Here is a 22,481-nt window from a genome sequence, read left to right on the forward strand (position 1 = left end):
TTGATGACTTTTTGTCCAAACGCGAATTTTTCTGTAGAATTAAAATGGTAGGGGATCCTTTAGTACTATGTACATACATAGATATGATTCAACGAGCTTCTAGTACAAACATCAGTTTTTAATTTAGGCTATTCTAAACTTGAAAACACAGTACCCACTAGCCAGGTCACTACCATAATTTAAAAACTTTTTCCAGCATTTTTTTTTTGTTTAGAATTATCTCGAACAAAATTTGACGAAATAGGCGTTTACTTTGCAATACGAAGTGTATTACGTGATTCTAGCTCTCCTCGGAGAATACTTTCCCACTTGTTACTCATTCAAGAAGAGAAATTTTATTGTGCAAACAATTTTTGTAAAATACCCTTACATTGGACATTTTCTTGATAGAAGATCATCTGTCAAATAATTATGTTTATTAAGCATCAATATTTTCAAAGTGAAAAAAAGCTTAAACTCTATAGAGGTTTTTGTTTCGTTCGAAACATTTCTTTCGGCGTTCATCTTAAGGCGTCGTGTAGTAAGGCTCGTATAAACCTACCTAATATGTTTTTTAATTTCCCAAAGGGGATGTAATTTTTTTTTTATTGAAGATATTTTCATATGTAAATGGATATTTTAATGTACTACTTTTTAGTGGATTGTAAAGAGGGTTTTCTGTTATATCTCATAAAAGTCCACGAACAGAAATATTATTCGTGGTACTGTTCTTTTGCGGTTTTAGAATATCAATGATTAAGTACACACGTATCTACTCTTTCAAACTTATAGTCGACCAAGAATCGAAAGTTTTTCGATAAATAATGGAATTTGACAATTTAAAATTCGTCTAGACATTTTTAGGTAATAAAATATATTTCAAAAAGATCTCATTCAAAGTATATTTTTTTCCCCTATAACTATACATTTCCAATGCTGAAAAAAAGATTGAAATCGAAATAGATGAAAAATACCTAATGTAATGAAAATCTGGTTTGCTTTTTTAATATTCCAAACGAACGGAGAGAAAAAGAAAGGAATAAAGGTGTTACCAGGTGCCAGTATTCGGAACAAATAATTTATGCGACGTGTAAACGCGTAACATGCTAACAAGTCTCATATATCGAATCCCATGTGCTTTTGCAAATTTAATGAAGTACGTAGTATTTTTTTAATAAAAGTTTTTTAAAAATTTTCTTCCTGCTTTTATGATGCACGATATTCAGCGTGCACGTTAGATACTCGTACTTCTCAGCATTCCTATAACTTGGTGATATATTTGTATGACGAAAAATACAACAAATTTTATACATCGGCATCGGCATCGACATTTTCTCTACGGTACAATAACCTTACACTTCTGCGTTCACAGACATTTGCATTGGTATCTATTGTATTTTTACATTATTTTATAGGTACGTACATTTATTCATATCGGATTCTCAGAGCACGATCAACCTGTGTAAATCTTTATCCGCATCGTAACATTATTACTAGATCAAACTGGCTCCATAAACCAAGTTTTACCCGGCTTTAATTATTTAATAAATTTTTGTTGCGTTTCAGAATAGGTATTCGGACTCAAATTACATACGTGTGCCACTGTGCGTGTAATAGTGAAAAACACATACCTACTCCTAAATACCTGTGTCCGCTTTTAATCAAGCGAATTAAATTTAAACAATAGGTCAAGTTTTATTTTGTGGTAGATTGCCCGTAACGTTCGATAAACGCTAGACATTTTTTTTTAGGTGTGCGGAACTGTTACAAGTCACAATGTTTGATACCTACGGTGGTAGTTATCTACGTATCTATTCTAGGCACTGATGTAACCTATATTTTTGGTCTTTCAAAATCAAACGTGTGAAATTACTAACATACAAGTATACATAAATTGATATTGTATTAAATTTTGTACATACGTACGTTACGACGTATGAATATAATAATATGAATATTGATTAATGGAAAAATCATGCGATATTTTCTAAACAATTGAAATTTTATGTGAAAAGCATATCGCTTTCCCAAGTTACGTGGTAGAATATAATACGTATACGAGAGAGGCGAAGTTGAAAGCACTTTTCTGTATTGAACACGAAAAACTCGTTAGTCCGTGAATTAAGTAAATGTGATAAAAATTAAAATTTTTTTCTTTTTGTACTCGTCATTTTAAAACGTTTTCGTTGAGAGGGAAAAAATGTTGTTTAAAATTTTGCAAAAAGGTACGTACATTTATGTTACGCCTTAACTATGAAAATGTCTGATGCATGAAATGTGCGATTTTTTCGCGGATGAGCATACAAAATAGGCCACATTGTTACCTATTTCGTGCATTTTTCACATTCTCGTTCTCAAACTTCAAATAAAAAATTCAAGACGATTCTGTGTGTTTTCTTTAATAAACGGTGTCTATCTTTTTTTTTTGATTTTTTCTAGTTGTGATTGCATCAAAACTGCAAAAAAAAAAATGCTCAAAAATATTTTTTCTTATTTTATTATTCGCACATCGACGCTTATGATGCATTTTACCTATTTGAAAAAATTCTTGAAAAACGATAACGAAAAGTTCCAAAACAAAGGATTTTTGTCAAGTTTTTAAACTGAATATTCATCTCTTTTTGCAAATATTTTTGTGAAGAAGTGTAACTTGAGCACATGAGCAGGAACCAACAAATTTGAATTTCACACTCCGCCATTTTGGTGTTCAAGTTTCTTCAAAAAAAGCATTGCTTTCTTAGAAAATCACTGTTCATAGATCATGAGCTTTAAATTTTTGGAATTACTACTTGGATAATTAAAAAAATTAGACGACACAATTTCATATTTCTCCATAAGATTGGAAGATTAATTCCTGATTACATTTTTCTGGTGCCGCTAAATGTTATTCAAAGTAACAGATTGTTTGAATAAATTTCAATCAATCAATCAACCAATTGATATTAAATTGAAAAAAATATGCCAGATTATGCCAGTTTGAAATATGAGTAGGTACCTATTACCTACGCTAGAAAATTAAGCTAAATTTTTTCATGTCAAACGTCAAAATTTTCATTCCAGATAGACCTTAAATTTTGCCAAGTCGAGATGGCAAGACTGCTTTCACTAGAATTTTTACGAAGGTTAAATCGCAAAAATAGTGATTTCTTATCAATTTTATGGTATTTTTCAAACATTAAAAATATTCTGTATTTGAGCTCAGCAGCCCAGGAGGTTGAAATACTATTACAACACTTTTCACGATTATTTCCATAAAATTGTCCAAAACCACTTCTTTGTTTAGTTTTTTTCAAGGCTAAGTTAGAATTCAGCATTAGTTTTTCAGGATGAAATTTCCAATGGTACAAAAGTGCCATAAAATTAACACGAAAATGTGATCTTTGCGATCTGCCTCTCATAAATCACCTGCAGCAGGCGGTTTTAGGGACATGAGTCACCCCTCACGTTTTAACGTTTGTCTGAAGTACGTATCTTGACCATTGGGATACTTTGGTATTTTGATTATTGAATAAACTATAGGTATAAGTGACCAATTTGTGACGAAAAGATTGCTCTTTCAAATGAGACAAAAACCAACCGCTTACTTCTTTTACTCTGCGAGAAATTAGAGAATAGAGAAATAATAAAAATTGTCTGAAGTATATCCTCCTTCTCCCCTTCTTATAGGCAATCATTTATTAAGCTACGGAACAGATTCCTAACATACCCTTGTCCCTTATTCATTACTTTTCTTTTCTCACATCTCTCAACACGCCCTAACAATTGTAGGTATTCTCATTTCTGAAAAGTGAATTAAGCTCAAAAAGACTTGACAAAGACTCGATCTGTACCCTCTTTGTATTCCCTCCCATGTATATAGTTACGCCGCCTTACGCGTTTATAATTACAGATAACAATTTCAACTTGAAAATAATGCCTCGCCATCAATATTAATTTACCGTGATTTTGCTTATTTAACTTTATAAAAAGACAAATAAAAAAACCAAGATGTTTAAACTGCGCGTGAAGTTTCTCATTTTTTTCTCGCGAAAAATATTTAGAAACTTTTTTTAAAAAGTAGTTTAGAAAAAACATCGTGTTTAGTTACACTTTCGATGTACGATTCCCTTTAATTTTATTAAAGAAACTTAGCAAGTTTTTGAAAGTTAGTTTGCTCAAATAAGTACTTGGTATGGCGAGTAACGTTTAATTTATTCTTATATTTTCTGCAGTGATGTCTCTTAAGAGAAAAGTTTTCTCGTTTAATACAACTTTAATTAGAATACGATAACATTAAATTTTAATTACAATAAAAAAATATCCAATTTATTAGTTTTTGAAAAATGAAAATTGAACCAATTATTCTTAGCCGAAAATACGTGGTAAATTAGGTAATACGATCCACTTGCAGTTCTTGTACGTAGTACGATTGCGAGTGTATATGTTTTAATGCCTGTGATGTCATTAACCAAATCGTAAAAACATTACGAACTTAGGAATAGCGTAAGTTACTCATGAATAAAAAAAACTATAAAAAATGCTTAAAATTACTACGAAAATTGAGTAAATTATCATTTTTTTTTTAAGAGACGTCATTTAAACCGTCAACAGGATATTTGATTCAAACGACAATCATAATAAGTACCTAATATAATTTCAACAAATAGCAATATTTGTTTACATTGTTTTTCACGAGCTTAATGCCAATTAATTGATCATTTTTTTCCTACATACTTCGAATCAGTTTTACAATATCTGTTCCTGTTATTTATTTCTATCGCCAGTTTGATAAAAGTTTTAAGAAGAATTTCAAAGGTTTCTTGAATGACACACCATCATCGACGATTTGAAGAATAGTTTACATCATTTTGAACTATTTTATTCACTGATATATTCCACTAACTTGTTATCACCTCTCTCGTTCTCATAAAAAATGAACTCGCATCTGACGTGCGCTTATTTACCTACCTGCAAACGTCACTAATTTTGATTGACCGATTTTTTTTTTTTTAAACGTAGCCCTCTCTACTTTTCTTCCCATTAAATTGTAATAATCGAGATGCCAAAGTTACGTAGGTACTTTAAAATAAATAACATCTTGGGTACGTAGACGTAGGTACCTACTTTTCAAAGTTGAAAAAACTACCCGAGTACAACCTTTTCTTATTTGACGATGGTATAAAAAATACGAAAGACGACAAGAGCTGTAATGCGAAGCTTGGAAAAGAAACTCGTTACAAGTCAAGTTTTAAATATCTGCTTTTGAAACGGAAGAAAAAATTTTGGCGCAATTTCCCCAAAGGACAATACGTATAATAAGTTTTAAAAAGTGAAATTCGCCGATACGAAGCGGCTTCATACGATGAAATTGCGGCTGGTATAGTTTTTATTAGATGAATAATTTATATTTCAAGTTGAATTGTGTGTTTTCCACATGTGAAAATATTATTACGCGTTGTATTTGACGGCACTTTAATGTTAATATATTTCCTTCGCTCGGAGGCACTTCTCTTTCATTCGATGCAGCAGCTATTGCTCGTAGGTTTAATAAACGACGGGTAGTTAGTTATTTACGAATCAAAAAGTCAAGCGTACGATTCAAAAACATCGTTTCGCATCATAATACTGCACTATTTGACTTTCACGACCAAAAGCTCGCGTTTTAATAATATCCGACGTATTTCGGTTAATTTTTTTCTCCTTCGCATGCATATAATGAATGAATTTTGACCTCGTATTTGTATTTTCTATATTCACGCAGATTTGTTTGGCTTATTTTCATAGTCGAGCGTGTAGAATTATATAGCGAGTTTATTCAGAAAATATTACACAGGGTTCACAAAACGAGGCTTATCTGAACTTTTTTGAATTTATTTTGGTTGCACTTCGGAACCTCTTTTTTGAAATATTGTTCTATATACGTACAAGCTCGAGGGGGAAAATTGGAATCGATAGGGGAACGATTTTTAGATGAGGAAGAAGGGTGAATTAGAGTAGATATGCCTATTACAGTTATTTACCCATAGAGTAACAAAAAAACAATTATTCAAACGACAATCATAAACCAACTTGCACTTCATCTCATCATTTTTTTGGTGTACTTCAAATTCATAATGGAAACCATCCCTTTCTCTGCCTTTATGTTAAGATTATTATGAGAAATGGTTCACAAATTCAGAATTTTTTCTCATAAATTTTATCATTCTCATGTTAATAGGTAATAAAAGGGATTGCCCAAGATGGTTCCAGTCACTTAAAGCAACAAGTTTTTTACTTTGTATTCACTTTCAGCATCCTCTCTTCTTCTCAGTGGTTACCACAACCAATTTTCCTAATTTTTTAAACACATCATAGGGGCTCAAATAAATTTCAGCCACCTAAACGAAAATTTGAGTTTTAAGAGCTTTTAAATTTCTCAAAATCCTCCATAAATTGAATCGACTAAAAAAAGTGAATGGTCAGTTATTATTTTAGAAAACTTCCATTTCTAGCCACTGTTGGATTGAAAACACCTCTATAAAGGTCCAATTTTGACATCAGTAACGAAAACAGCATTTTTAAAGACCGACATTTTTAAAGAATAAGGTCATAAAATGGCGAAAAATACATTTTTTGAACATTTCAAACTTATTGGTCTTCAAAAGTGATGATAGTGAACGTTTTCTAGAATTGTAGCTCACATATCCACATTTTAAGATATTCAAAAAAAAAAAAAAAATCGGAAACTTAAAAATACCTTTTTTTCACTCATGTTGAAAAGGGAAAAGACCGAGGAAGTCATTCGGCCTAAAAGGGTTGAAGATACGAAGGAATACCAAAAAATGTATTCAAAATGTAATTTTGTCAACGACTCACACTACATACGATGCAAATGTTCAAATGTAAAAAATTCCTATAAATGTTGAATGTTACCAAAACATCTTATCCGTTTGATTATTGCCACGAGGGGCAAAAATACTTCTTTTTTCAGAAAAATTGCGATCATCTCTGTAGATATAACAACGCAATCTGTACTATAACATGATTCTCGGGACTAAATTGACATACCTCTTATAGGCTCAACTGCGATGATTTTTTTTCACGACCAATATTGAAATTTTAAAGCTCGGCGAATTGTAGTCGTATATTTATAGAGACATATTATACCTACAACGTATTTCTAAATCCATCGAGCTTTACTGTAACAGGGATCGTTAAAATAAGATCAAGTTTTCATAATGCTACACATACATAGAATCCAATAAACTGTACTCGGTTTAGGGTCAAACCGTTATTATAGTTTTTCCCACGTAGTCTTCTAACGATTATTTACTCGTATAGTTTTTACATCGAGAAACCATACCAAAAATACTTCGCTGGTTCCGCGTATGGAAAAATCCTCAGTTATTGGGAACACGAGCGACGAGATGAATCTTATACGAATTGAAGCAAAGATTCATTATTTTTATAGGACGCAGAGACGCAGATTTCTGATATTGTATCTATAAATCCGATGAGTTGATTTTAAACACAGCAGCGTTGTTGAATTAACCGACAAACAGGTGAGCATTGTACCTGTACTCGTACATAGCCTATCTACCTACGCATAGAAAACTTGAAAATGCGAATAAACGCGCAAAATTTGAAAAATTCAACGCTTTCACGATGTACAGAGCCATTTGCGCGTTTAAAAGTGAAACGAACAAACGATTCAACATGTAGGTAAAAACGCTATAGGTATATTTCCGATGTGTCACGATAGGTATTCGAGAAAACCTTTGTAAACCAGTGCGGATTACACAATACACAACCAGTCAGATTTAATAATTAATGAACCTATCAAGTTGAAAAGCTTTTTAACTTGTGAAATATAAATATGGTTGTATGTTAGGAAAATACGCGAGTATTTTTTTCCTCTCTCTCGCATAAAGTCTTCAATTTACACGCGGCCAACTTTAACACACGATACCGAAGTAACATTTTAATCGCGTAAATTTATTATCTGCTCGCGCGCGGTTACACTAATATAGCGATAAGTACCATTATACACCGCGCCTCTCCATATACGGTAGGTATCTAGCGCCGCGTATAACGCGTTAGCACGCATCATTTACTAATCTTTCTTAACTATGTATAAAGGTTTAAAATCTTTTCGTAGCCTTAGCCTATGCGATAGCATATACGGGGTGTCCTATACCAAAAAATCAGCCATAGTTTGAATTTTGATACAATCATGGTACCTTCGAGAAATGGAAAAATTTCGATGAAGAAGATGCCCATCTTGGAATCTGAAGAGACAGCTCGGTTTAGAAATACATCTTACTAAGAAGTTATTTTTTCAGTTCTAATTTTGGTAGAATCATTCTAAGAGGAACAAGAAAAGGTTCAGGCAAATATCGAATCTGTTTCACAAAACTTCCGATGGCAGAAAATTTTAAACGATCCCACGTAAAATAGTAAAATGACTTACAAAAAAAAAAAAAAAAACTAACATGCACATTTTTCCTGTCCCTCGTTTTTAAAGAACTGTCAAAAAAAATTAACGAAACGAATAAGGTGATTTAAGAAGTTAATAAGTTGAACAATTTGCTTTGAAGAGTGTAATAGGTAGGTACACTGCCCAATTGGCTATAACACAAAAAAGTTGAGCTTTCAAAGAAAACCTATTTTGGAAAATATAACTTTTGAAAAATCTCAAATTCTTCATTTCCAACAGAACAAATGAATATACTCGTAGGTAAATTGGAAATTTTTTTCAAAAATAATTCAACAACATAAGTAAAAAACTCCTTTTTTGGTAAAGTGAAGTCTATGATCAAGATTTCTTAATAAGTATAGGTACATATAACATCTTTTCAGAGAAGCATTCTAATGGTCAAAACATTTTTCAGATCAAAAAAAAAATCAAAAACGCATCCAAATGCCAAAAGTTTGAGGGATGTCTAGAAAGTCAGGGACACATTTTTTTTTACTGGGAAGGAATTGCGCCAGCGACTTGAAACTTTATATGGTATTAGACTGGGGGCTCTACTTCCAGCTGCCGCAAAGCATTTGTTGATACATGCAGTAGTACTTCTTCTATCCCATTTTAAGTATCTCGCCGCTGATACCAGTGTGCATGCTGATGGGGAAAGTGTGTAGTCTAGTTACGTTTAGTCTGAGCGTATACCACACAAAAACGATCTCCTATGGAATTTGAAAGAATAATTCACGCGTTGTATGGTGACAATGTCGCACCTCGGGAGTAATAAGGTTTCATCTCAAAAAAAAATTGATTTTGACGTTTTTGCATTTTTGGGGTTTGTATGGCCCCCTCAACCAAAAATAACACTTTGAGTTGGGTACATTATCTAGATCTTGTAAAAAACGCAAATGGCCTAACTCAAAATCCAAAATCCCAAAAACATTGCAAGTTGTTTGGAGTTACGTATAAGGGTACATCTCAAAAAACGCCATCTTTTTTGAGTAAATTTTGTACATTACAAAGTGTTAACAAACAGTTTTGATTGTTTTGAATGTTTGTCAGTTAGAAATAGTCACAAGCAGTGTATTTTTTTTATTGGTTTGTACGAAATGAAAAAAAAAAGTTTAAATTGATCATGATCACTTTTCAGAAAAATAAATTTGCACATAGGTATAATGAAATTTTAGTTTTTTGAGAAAAACTCAAAAACTAAGCACTCTAGAAAAAAACTAACGACATTACGTCGATTGGAAATTTGATTCTCTACAACTTTGTTAACATGAAATTTTTTTGGACGCTTCCTTTCACCTCCAGATCAATTTTAATGAAAGCTTATAACTCAAAATGTTTTCCAAACATTGAAATATTTCCTCTTTAAGATTTTATTTTTCAAAGTGTTCTTATGCTAAATAAAGGTAGGATACCAGATCTTTAAAATGAGGTGCTATTCATTCCTCACAATTGATTATAAGTTGATAAAAATAATGAATTAAGTTTTTAAGAAAAATAAAATCACTCTCCTGTAAAATTTCACTTTTTTGAGATGTAACCTTATTATTCCCGAGATGCGATGTGATGTCCAGTAAACAAATATTATCAATCTGGAGTTCAAAATTTGACTATGGAGAGGCAGATTTGGAGGATAAAGTTGGCCCATGACTGCCCACACAGAAAAGATGAAGCACGAAAATTGAACATCTCATGTAAGCTGATCGCCAAATCAAAATTTGAGAAATCACCAATGAAGCATGCATTTCAAAGTCTGTAGTTCATAAAATTGGACAAGATGGCTTGAAATTTTGAAAACTTTGCGCGAAATTGTGCCTAAACAGCTAATTGTTGAGCACATAGCACAGAAGGCTTAAATGCTCGCAAAGAAATCTTCAACATTTGGCAAATGAGGATAATTTTTTTGGATTGAATCATAATGGGAGACGAAATCTAGATTGTCTAAAGTAATACCAGAGTGGTCAGAAGTTTGATTGTGATGAGAAGCTGGTGGCAGTGATCATGGAATTCGTCTGAAATTAGTGTGTACATACAGGTTTTTGGAGAAGGAATTTTTAAATTGAAACTACGGTGTGAAAAATGGGTCAATGTGGGGAAGTGACTACGTTGAGAAATAGTAGAAAGTCTATATTTTAAGGTGTATGTACAAGTATATCACTTTTCCATAAAAAACATTTGTTGATTGGTTGGAATTTTGTGTATTTGACTTTCCTGACAACTTTCGTAAATCACTTAACAAAATTTCCTCAAACTGACGCGAAAAGCTGAAATAAGTACCTTCCTAGTACCTATAGGACATACCTACCTACCTACATATACATATGTATCTCACCTCGAAGAAATTTTTTGTGGGACTCCCTTGACTGATTTCGACACAAATTTTCAAAGGCTGTTTCTGTTACATTTAAATTCATATTAATTTCAATAGGTAATATTTTTGAAGAACTGGTAAATGTTAAATCCTTAGAAAGACTAGAAACCTTCATTAAAGAATTTGAGAGTTCAGGACACCATGTATGATCTAATTACCCGCACAACAACATCAACAAATGCGAACACGTACGAAAATCAAGAGATATTTCGCGTGAAAGTGTTTTTCCGCACCACCGTCGTACGTCGGTCGGCGTCGCGTCGTCGTCGTCGTCACTCAAGTGGTACCTACAATTAATATTTATAACAAATTATAACCGCTTTAGGTTCTAAAGGTGAACTTTTACTCGCATATGCCATTCAATAACCGCACAATTCCCATACAGACGCGCTAACGCATGTAATAAAAAACAAAAAAAGGACGAAAACTTTTTTGTTTATTATAAGCTCGACGACAAACGAGGAAAAATGTCAGTTTCATCCGTGTACCGTATACCAATACCTTTACCTAACTATACGAGTATACGACGAATGCACAACCGATTGTCTATCTGGGAATTGAAAAAGCAGCTTTTCGGTATTTATGTACCTATACAACATCAAAATTGACGTAAAACTTGGAACTCTAAATAAACAACGGAGAAGTTAAAAGGTCAAAATAAAATATCAAAAGTATTAACAAAGCTGTTCCGCAAGCGAACAACGGCGTACGATAAATAATCCTCCTTTTTCGACAAATCCTTTCATTAATTACTGTTTACATAAGGAAAACTAATGGACCGAAATTATCTAAAATAAAATAAGAGTATGTAAGTAATACCGATATACTGATACGGGGAGAAATCACTACTTCAATTTAAGACCACGAAAATAAGAAAACGTTCCGTTCGGTTCCGGACGAAAAGTCGCTGATTTTACACGAATTTATTTCACAAGGTACTAAAAAAAAAATGCTGAAAAATTAGCTATAAAAATAAAAGGCTAGTGAAAAAGCACGTTTACATACTAAAACTTGGAATAAGTAGGTATACTTCTTATAAATTTGATGGTTAGAGTAAGTATTTCCTCTAAAGTATGTATCTGAGCGACGACGAGATGAAAATACTCTTATCGAATTTGATGAACTCCCTGAACAGTTCGGCAAATGTATGGAGTGTTAATTGACCGAGAAATCGACTTATGACCAAATTTCATGAAGACCTTTGTTTTGAGTTGAAAGTTTTTCAGAAACACTTTGCCCTGAAGGTGTCCCTGGAGGAGCTATCAGCTTTGCAATAGAGATATTTTATGAAAAAATCACAGTTTTTCCATTTTAAAAGTTTACATTTAGGATTATTGCTACCACAGCTTATTAATTTTCATTTTTAAAAAGTGATTTCTTGATTTTTGTAAAGATAGGCAATAAAAAATGAAAAATGAAAAATCTTTCTTTTTTGAACCAATATGTTGCAAGTATTTTCGATTTTCATCTTTATGAAGTTTTTATTTAATATTTTCTGTACCTGCCGGCTTTAAGCTTGTTCCGTTTTGAAAATTGCATTTGAAAATGTGTAAATAAATAATATTTTAAGAACAATAACACAAGAAGGTCGACAATCGAAGATTTCAGCTTATGTTAGGCTATTCGTCAAAAATCTCGAGAAATAATGAATGAGCCTCGAATCCCGTTCCAGCATGCGAACGATGACGAAAGTCGACAATATTCCGGCTAAAGGAGAAAGAATATCTTAAAGTTGGAGAATTCTATTTTTCAAAATCGACATCCGCTTTTCCGCATAAAATCTTAACGCAAGATACCTAAAGCTTTCCTCTGTCTTGTACAATTTTCAAATGAATTCAAACCCCATTAAATGGAACATTTTTATAAACTTTTGTTCGACAATTATTGGAATTGAAACGAAGAAAAACGTGATTTTCGACCGTTTCCGACCGTACCTACGAGAACGAATCAAGCGCATTAGGGACGTTTTCAAAATGAAATTTTTGTATCTAATCTAATTTTTCACGTTAATTTACTCCGGCTTATAAATTTTTAGTAGGTATTATTATTCAGAAAACGCCAAATACTGACAAATATACCTATATAAGGCTCGTTATTGGAACGAGCTTTTGATCATTCGTCACGTAATCCAACTTTCGTATAATAATTTTAAAATGAACTAACCATGATTTACGATCTTTCAAATTAATACCAAACAGCGAAGAAAGTCGGCTCGTTTAATCCGTCCTTTTTGACAAGCGATCGAAGCGCGCTATTCAAAATTAACGAAAATCGTACCATAAAAACGGGAGCCCTGCAATTGCGCCAAATCACCAAAATCATGTACCCGGAATTGCGCCGGGTGTTCAAAAAAGTACACTGGCAATTGCGCCGAGTTGAAGAAATGCGAAACGAACAAGATATGAATGAATCGTTCAGTCGCAAAAGTTATATCTATGATTATGATTTATTCACTCACTCCAGAATCTTCCTCCACCTAATGTCGCAAAAAAATAGGTTCAACGAACAGGAACAAAATTAGAGGTTGTTCGAGAGGGGGTGGGGAGGGTTACTGAGAATTTTTCGATTGGTATGAGGAAAAAAAATACCAATTTTGCCGAATAAAATGATGCATTTCTAAATAGGTACTCACTCATCCATTAAAGCTTATTTAAAAATTGTAATTTTCCCTTTTGAATTTATGGAAGTTCCAAATATGTATGAAATTTTTTTAGTTTGGGAAAGAGATAGGAATTGGTCCAAGCAAAATGAGGTCAAAAGTATTCAAAAATTTGTATTTCAAGAAGTGAAAAACGATGTAAGTATTTTTTAAAAACTTATTTCTTTTTCTGCTAAAGAATTTTAGAATTTGAATGTTGAGTTTTTGAAAATTTCAATTTTGAAAATGAAAAACAAACAGACGTGAACGAAGCGAGGACAAAATCTGTTTCGAGAAGTAAGAAAACGATGTTTTTAGATTGCAAAAATTTATGTTTATAAAAAGTGAAAATATAATAGCAATAAGTACCTCATGCCCCTACGTCTACAGTGTCTACACCTAATTATAAGAACGAATTATTCAACTAAGTACACCAAAATTACGATTCTGACAGTCCGCAGTGTGAGCAAAGGGTCGGGAAGATTCGTTCTTTTGATCGGTGCAATTCCCCATGAGCACATTTCCCTATTTGGCGCAATTGCAGGTATGCTTATTTTTTTACTCGGCGCAATTCAGGGTATATTTGGCGCAATTGCATGACAGCCATAAAAACGTTTTTGCTTTTTCCCTAGCACGCCGTAAATTTTACGTTTTTAATCTCTCGAGACTAATCCACGATTACCCTACACCCTTACGAATGTAGTACGTAGTAATCATTAATATTTGAAACTCAACCAAACGTAAAAACAAATATTAAAAAGCTTCTAAAAACATATCTTTGAAAAAAGAAAAATAAAACATCAAAAACAGATGCTCTTTTCTCAACTTGAAAGCTAAATATGTACATCAAATCAAAAAGTTCAAAAATAACTCGAAACGGCACAGCACCTTTTACAGAGAAAAAAAACAACAATACAAATTTTAATTTGTTTACAACTCGGCAATTTCTCCTGCAGCCTTTTTTCTGATCAGGAGAAAAATTTGAAAATAAATTATCCTCGAATGGGAAAATTCTCGAAAAAGTATTTTTTTTTTATAAGTTTCTCTCGCCAATACCTATACGTAGCGATATTAAATCAGATATACGTAGACGTACTTAGATACTTCACAGTGCAGGCCTACATGAGACGAGATGGACTCAAACATAAAACTACAAATTGTAAAAATGTTTAACGATTAGGTACAATCCGTTTGGTGTCGATGCTGCGGGGAAAACGCAATAAAAATCGTCATTCGAGCACTTTTTTTCGATTGGTAAAAATCGCTGATACATTTTTTATTCATTCGTGTTGGAAATCTGTATTTTTTTTTTACTATCTCGCCATTTTTACCGGCATTTTCGTAGTAAATGCGTCGAAAAGCCTTCACAGTTAAGCCATCTGCAGCTAATGGATGTATTTTACGAGTTCAATCCCAAACCGCTCGAAAAATTTATCTTATGTAGGTTGAAATTAAAATCTTCGCTTTTTTCCAACACTTTGGCACCGAGAGGGAAAAAAACTTTAAATAGTAAGTATTAATTTCGTTGTAGTTTTCCATTCAACACCATTTCAACAACTTTCAGAGAATCACCGGTGTGCGAAAAAGTTTTACGAGTGAAATTAAATTCAACTAAGTTCGCCAAAACTACGAAATCCGTTCGCTCATTTCTCACGTTTTCGCATACATAATAATATTCATAATATTATCATTCTTTTACAACTCGACTTATTTGAAAAATTAACAAGTTGAGCTGATTTTGTCGAATTAAGAATACTTCTACAATTCGCAAGAGCTTTTTATTTAAACGCAGGCGAGTCGGTGATATTTCCTAATGTTCTAAAGCTTACAGCCCAATTAGTACTCACAATTAGTATTTACGTATTTATTAAAATTAATGTTATTTAAGAGCTTTGCTAATTCCAAAATTCTCTGATATTAAATTTTTACCCATTTCTATTCGAATACTAGATATATTTTTCAATTTGAAAAGTCACACAAGTTTCAAATTTCTTCGCGTGTTTTTCTTTGTACTTTGGTGAAAAGCAAACGGTCAAAAAAAACAAAATTTTCTGCAGATTTTCCATTTTTTGTTTTATTTTATTCATTATAAAACTATTAAAGATACTGAAAAAAATAAAAATACAAAATTGACTGAACTTTTCAGAACGACCAGAAAAATTTATGAGAACGAAGAGGGTGGAGGGGGAGTAAAACCCGACTCCCAAGTTTGCACATAGGCTACCTACCGCACAAAAACAAGTTACTAAATAGAAAAATAATTTACAAATTCAATTTTTAATTTCACGTAAAATTCGAAAAAAAAACGAGAGGTTGAGAATTGTTTTCCATAAGAGAAGCTAAGGTCCTAACAAGGGACCCTTTTGACGAGATGTCTGCCTCCGACATGAACAAAAATGCGATTTTTGGAATGAGCATGGTAGCTGAAATTTTAAACAAAAATTCCCAAAAACTGACATACGAGTATTTCGTAAACTTCATCAAATAAATCGCCACTTAACTTCTGCACGCATATTTATTACTTAATAAACATTTTCTGCCGGGAGAAAGGCATTTGGGAAAATTATATGTTTCGGGGAAATGCTCTTTTGAGATTTTGTCCTTTAGGCAAATCGGGTTCGAGGAAATGTCCGGGATCCCACAATTCGGATTAATTTACACATTTTATCTAATGATTAAAATCTTATACTAATATCAAATAACATAAAATATTCACTAACCTTCAACAATGAGCTTATTGGAGGAGCAATTTATCTTCAGTTCTATTCTACCTCTTCTTTCGGTGTGGTCGCAACCGCATAAATTTGGAACACTCTCTTGGCATCTTTTATGAACATTCATATCACATGCTACGCAAATAAATAGAATGTTAGTATCTTATTTTTGATATTTGGAATCTAAGTAAGTCTAGATACCTTAATTCAAATTATACACCTATTTGATACGTAATTATTACAGGTAAGTATAATAAAGAAATGAGAACACTCATCTTCACATTCCTTATTTTTTCACAGTTTTAGTTCAGTTGAAATTTATCAAAAAGGTTTACTTACTCAATTTTAGTCGACGCAAAATCATTTAAACTTGTCAACGAACAGCCTGCGACAATTCAAGGTTCATCCGATTTTTTTTTCGTAATGCATAAGTATAATGCACTTTACATTTTTCACATTATTCTGTGGTTAATTTTGCATCTGATGAATAAAATCTTTTGATTTTGAAATAGAATGACAAATTTAGGTACACTTCGTTTTATTTAGAGCAAAATGAAAAGTAAAAAAATGTGATAAAGTGCACTTACACCCTTGTATCATTTTCGCGCTCAAAAGTTTTCTGAAGAGGGGATATTACGAGTATGAAGAAACAATTTAAATTAATTTTCGATGAAATAACTTTCAAAAAATATCTAAGTTTTTACATCAACTGAACTAAATACCGAGTATATTTACCCATATGCATATTACTTCGTACGAATACACATACAGGTAGGTATTTTATATAAGTAATCGTGCTTCAATAAAACACTAAAAAAAAAATCAAGTAATAGGTAAGTAGATATATAGTTGTAATGATAAAGAGGTGCGTAGTTCCCTCTAATAATTTATCTATAATCTAAGTACCAAACTAAAATGTCATATACTAGAAAAAATTGTAAGTAAAAAGCCACAAAAGCGAAAAAGAAATCTATAAACTATAATAATTATTGAAGAAGAAAACAAAGAATGAATTGCAGTACTTTTTAAATTCAGGTTCAATACGAAACTATTTGTTACATCTCACGTGAAACGAAATGTTCATAGTCAAATGTAAGTAATCAGCAAAACGCGAATTGTTAAAGAAAAAAAAATCTCCATAGTCATCATGCATAACCATGCCAGTAAAAAAATACACAAAAATTCAAAATAACATTTTTCCGCTTACCATTGAAACGACTTTAACTGGCCAATTACAAAGAAGGTGATAATGAAAAACACCAATAGAAAGTATTTCTAATAGCACTATTCCGTGATACATCAATTTTAAAACAAAAACTAGGTAGGTAACAATACGACGTATGGAAAACTTAGCTAAAAAAACAATGATCTAAAATTTTCGATTAAAGCGGTAACCAAAGTAAATTTAACAAAAAGTTCGAATAAAAAAACCACACACACACTAATACATCGCATACTTAAAATTCAATAAATATAACGGACGAATGAGCTTCTATTAAATTTTTAAAAATTTTAATGAGGAAAAGAGCTCCCCATAAAAAAAAACTTCTAAGAAGTCGATCTTTACAAAACAACTTCATGAAACTACAAAAAAAATCTTTATAGTTTGCGCATTTCATAAAATACCTACTAAAATGAAAACTGCGTGCACGAAGAAAAAAAAATAATGCTTTTCATTATCATTATTATTATTTCTGCGTCAGTTACAGCAACTTTTAAAAAAGAAATCCACTGTTAATTCTTTTTAAAAAGTTCCTTCAACGACCAATTTAAGTTCAAATTTAAGCCAAACAGCCTCGCTATAAATTTCATTCATCTCATTTTCGCAGAACAGTTACACTCATTGAACCCATTTTAGAAAAAGAGAGAGAAGAAGAAGAAAAACCTACAACAAAGACGATACGAGCACTACATAATGAAGCTGTAACTCAATAAAGTTAACATGTATGTAGGTAGCTCTTCAACTCCCAAAAGATTGATACGCTTGAGAAAAGATATCGTAGAAAATCGTTTTATCGAATATTTTCACGTATTTTTAAAAATTAATGTATCGTAAAAAATGTTCAATCTATCGCGCTACCAAAGGATTACCCTTCAAAATTACAACTAATGTATCGAAAACCTATATACTTGGTTCTTTCTTCGTCTCTCATAATATTACACATTCGATTAAATTTCAACAATAGTTTACGCAGCTTTATGGACAAAACAAAATTGATTAACGTTTAAAAGCCAGTTTCTCTTTTTTTTCATTAATAACAAAAGGTCGTACGGATCCTTTTACAAACGCTTAAAACGATTAAAACTGAATTAATAATCTATCACTACGCAAGCAAAATCGTACCAGACAAATTCAATCTACCTACCTATATATTCGTTGTACGAAGGTAAAACTCATTAATTTACATGAAAATTGAATATAATTTGGAGTGTATGATATAGTTATAGCGTCAAAGCGTTAAAAAAAACGAACACAGCCCGGCGTACACTTGAAAAATAAAATTGTGCAGTATTCATTTTCGCTTTTTTCCGAACAAGCTCGCCATAAAATATTATAGGCATTGGTTAGATATGGTACCCGATTAGATCATGACTTTTTTTTAATGATAAATTGGGGAAGGCTTTCGAAAAAATATCAATTCAATAAATAAAGACCTTTAAAAAAAGACGAAGAAACAATTTTTATCAATTTTTTATTTCAAAATTCATAATAATGTTGAATGTGTTATTTCAGTAGAAAGAGGATCTCAAGATGAACCATGAAGCCAGAGCTTTTTATCTAATTCCATGATTTTTCTGACAGCTTTAACCACAATCTAAAAAAATAATTCTATAGCCCATTCTCATATTCGCTGATTTCAAGTTAAGAAAATGCTCTCGAGCATATTTAGTCGATATAAAGCATTAATGAATGATTCGCTGCTTTGCTACAGGGAAAATCTGACGGTGAGAGGGGGAGGGGTCTACAAAAGAATTCTTTTATAATTAAAATATTAATTATCAACTCGAGTGAAAGAAAACTAATTGAAAACGTTTAAAAACGAGACTTCGCAACAGTCGTAAAAATTATAATGCTTCTTAAAGGCTATAGATCAATGCTAAAAAATTTCCAGATATTCGCAACATTGTTTTCGAAACAAAAATATGAATTTTGTTTCTTTAAACCGATTCCACAAAAACAATCGATTCTCTCAGCCATCTAAATTGCAATACCCTTTGCAAAAAGTGTCATCCTCGATCGTGCTCGATTTAAAACATATCGTACACTTACATGTACCACAACAGTTGCTCGCCTTGTCGTTACACGTTTCAGGACAAATGTTGTGGCACATGTTGTGATACGTAATATGCCAATCGGTGCACGTAGAAAATTATCACACATTGCAACGTACAATCCTTATTCTCCAAAACGTGTAATAAAATTTTCAATTTACAACATATTTTTATCTAACGACTTCAAAAAAAAGCCCGTTGGCGGATTGATTTTTTTCAACTATTCAGCTTTTCATGAGAAAATTAACGACTACACGTCCATACACCCAATTTTCAAAAAAATAAATCAAAACACGAATTGTTTAACGAATGATCAAGAAGAGATGGTAGGTATCATCAATCACATGTTGTTTTTTGTTCATACAAGAATGTAAGAAAGGCATTCCTATCTTATTATACGTAGGTACGTATAATATATTAAAACATTTGGTAATGATCAAGCCTGAGGGAATTTTACTTTAGGTATGACAATAAGAAACGAAAACGACAACATTTTGTAGGCGTACATGCACTACATGTACATTGAAAAATAGGCATAAAAATAGCTCGCGTAAACAACCACTATAATAAGGTAGAGATACAAAGAGGCATTTTAATGAAAAATTATATGCATCTTTTAAATTTTCAAAAACATAGGAATTTTCATTATGAGAATTTACATTTTTGAATGTTTGATGAAATGCGTGGACTCGAATAATTTTTCATTTACAGAACTCTGCGGACTTTTGAGTTCACGGTGCTGAATTTTGAATGCTCATTTTGCTTGAAAGGCAAATTATAACAAAACAAATAATGCACATTGCAAATACATGCAATATTTTTTACTTTTCAGATTCATTTTCATTCTCATTTCTCCAGAGTAGATAAAACTGAACTTTTTTTTGGGGGGGGGGCATTTCGATGACCTTTCTCATCAGATCTTGGAACTTTTTTATTGAGCAGAAATTGGATAGTGTAAAAATACAATTGAGGAGTCGGCCTGCAAAGTGACCTAACTGCAAAAAAAATGATTTTTGAGATAGCAACGCTATCTGATAGTTTAGGACATGCCCTACAAAAGGAATATATCACCTTCATCCAGTTTCACTCGTAACACCCCTTCCCCCTCCCTTGAAAATGATAAAATTTAAAGCATGGCCTGCAAAGTGACCTTATTTTTACAATTTTCCGAAAATGTGTTTCATAGGGTACTGTTTGTTGAAATCAAAATTAATTTTAACCCCTTTTAAAGAAATTCAAAAATTTTGGAGACATCGAAAATCGCACTGGAGGCTCCAGAGTGATTCGAAATGGTAAAATCGTAAGTTGGGAATAAGCCACAACTCCAGTTTTAGCTACCCAGCTTCCTGTACATAAAAAAATCTTGAATGAATGAATAAATCTTTGCTTTCATAAAAAATAACATACGCAATGAAAAACCGGAGAAAATTGCGTACATATCACTAAAAAACAAAAAAAAAACGTATGTGCGGCCTGCAAAGTGACCTAACTGCAGCATTTTTCATTTTTGTTGCACCCTGTAGCGAACCCGTGTTCATATTTTTCAGAAACGAAAAGGTGATTAAGTGAGTGAGGGTTGACCCTTTCGATTCCCGATAACAGATTTCGAAAATGTGACTTCATTTTCCTAGGACACGTTTTTCTCATTTATCTCGAAATCAATTTTTTGCAGTTAGGTCACTTTGCAGGCCGACTCCTCAATTTATGTATTTTGTACGATTTGCAAAGTTGGTGTAGGTATTTTTACATAACTTATTTTTTTTAAAAGTGAGTACGCTACAAATGTATTAATGCCTCGCACAGCAACTCGTTGAGTAGATCAACATATCTACAGTATAGCTACGAGCGATGCTATGAAATGAACCTTTATGTGCATAGGTTTCGGAACCTAACTCATACACAGCCCATCCGTACGTACATATAACAAATAAATGTCACCTTCATCATTTTTGTCGTAGACTAATAATTTGTGGTTGCACAGCAATAAATCAAAAATACCTAGACCTACATATACCACAGACTACCTATATCACCTACCTACTACCTGTGTTCGCCGTATAATCAATTTTATTCGACCTTTTTGTTAAAAGTCAACTCAAATTATGACGAAAGAACAAATTTTTAAAAAAACAAATAAATCAACATGTTCAAATTTCGTTCAAGAATACCGTTAGAGCTACAGAAAGTCAGGTGTATTGAACATCGTGCACAAAACGTATCTACCGGAAGAAGATTTAGTGTACACGTTCAGTACTCTAACTGTTTTTCATGCCGTACATCACCTACATACTAATCAAATTGCAATAAATTTTAAAAGATTTACGACCGGATAAAAATGCCACCTACATGAACTAAAATATCGGTAAATGAGTCAAATGTACTTATGGTACATTGAGATGTCTGTCCATTGTCTATGGATTGAATTTATAAAACCGAAACTAAAAAACTAAAAAAACCTATCTATAAACTTAATAAAGGCTTCTAGTTCTACAAAAGTGAAGCATCTTAGGTCACCCTTATTTCACCATCAACGAACAGTAAATGCTGATGGAAAAAATATGAAAGTTTGATTTTTAGCTCATAATTAACACTTTCAAGATCAATATTTTGGATTGTCGCGTTATTTTAATTTTTAAGAAATGAATTGAAGTATGCATATTGCATTTCTTCGATCTCTTGTTCATTCTAAGATTTATCTGTGAGTGATTAATATTTTAAATTTTAAAACGAGATACTTAACAGACACAACATTCAAGTTCCAGCGTTATCACAGATTCAGCGATAACGCGAACAAAATAAATTGAGTTAGGCCTACATAGCAATCTAAAATATTGATCTTAAATAATTAGGTGCTAAAAAAAAGTGATGAGAAAGCTCTAGAAATACCATCATCCTTGAAAACCCTTAAACCAATGAATTTTGAGCACATGAGCAACAAAAATAAGATTATGAACGAATGCAGAACAATGCACCATTTGCAGTCGATTTGCGTCTTGTAATAAATATATGTACAATTGAAGAACCCGGCCCAATATTACTCGCATTTAATGTATTAGGTATTTATACTTAGTTACA

General features: G+C 32.3%; 1 protein-coding gene across 4 annotated transcripts in view; it reads right to left on the minus strand.

Moving 5' to 3' along the window:
- Positions 1-22,481, minus strand: part of Pkc53E (Protein C kinase 53E) — a 104,869-nt gene that overhangs the window by 23,682 nt on the left and 58,706 nt on the right. For all 4 annotated transcript variants that reach the window (XM_065356992.1, XM_065356990.1, XM_065356991.1 and 1 more), the window contains exon 5: positions 16,140-16,268. In XM_065356992.1, coding sequence (XP_065213064.1) covers positions 16,140-16,268 — 129 coding nt within the window. The remainder of the gene's footprint in view (positions 1-16,139; positions 16,269-22,481) is intronic.

Source organism: Planococcus citri, chromosome 3 (genome assembly GCF_950023065.1).
Source record: "Planococcus citri chromosome 3, ihPlaCitr1.1, whole genome shotgun sequence".
Taxonomy (NCBI): Eukaryota; Metazoa; Arthropoda; class Insecta; order Hemiptera; family Pseudococcidae; genus Planococcus; species Planococcus citri.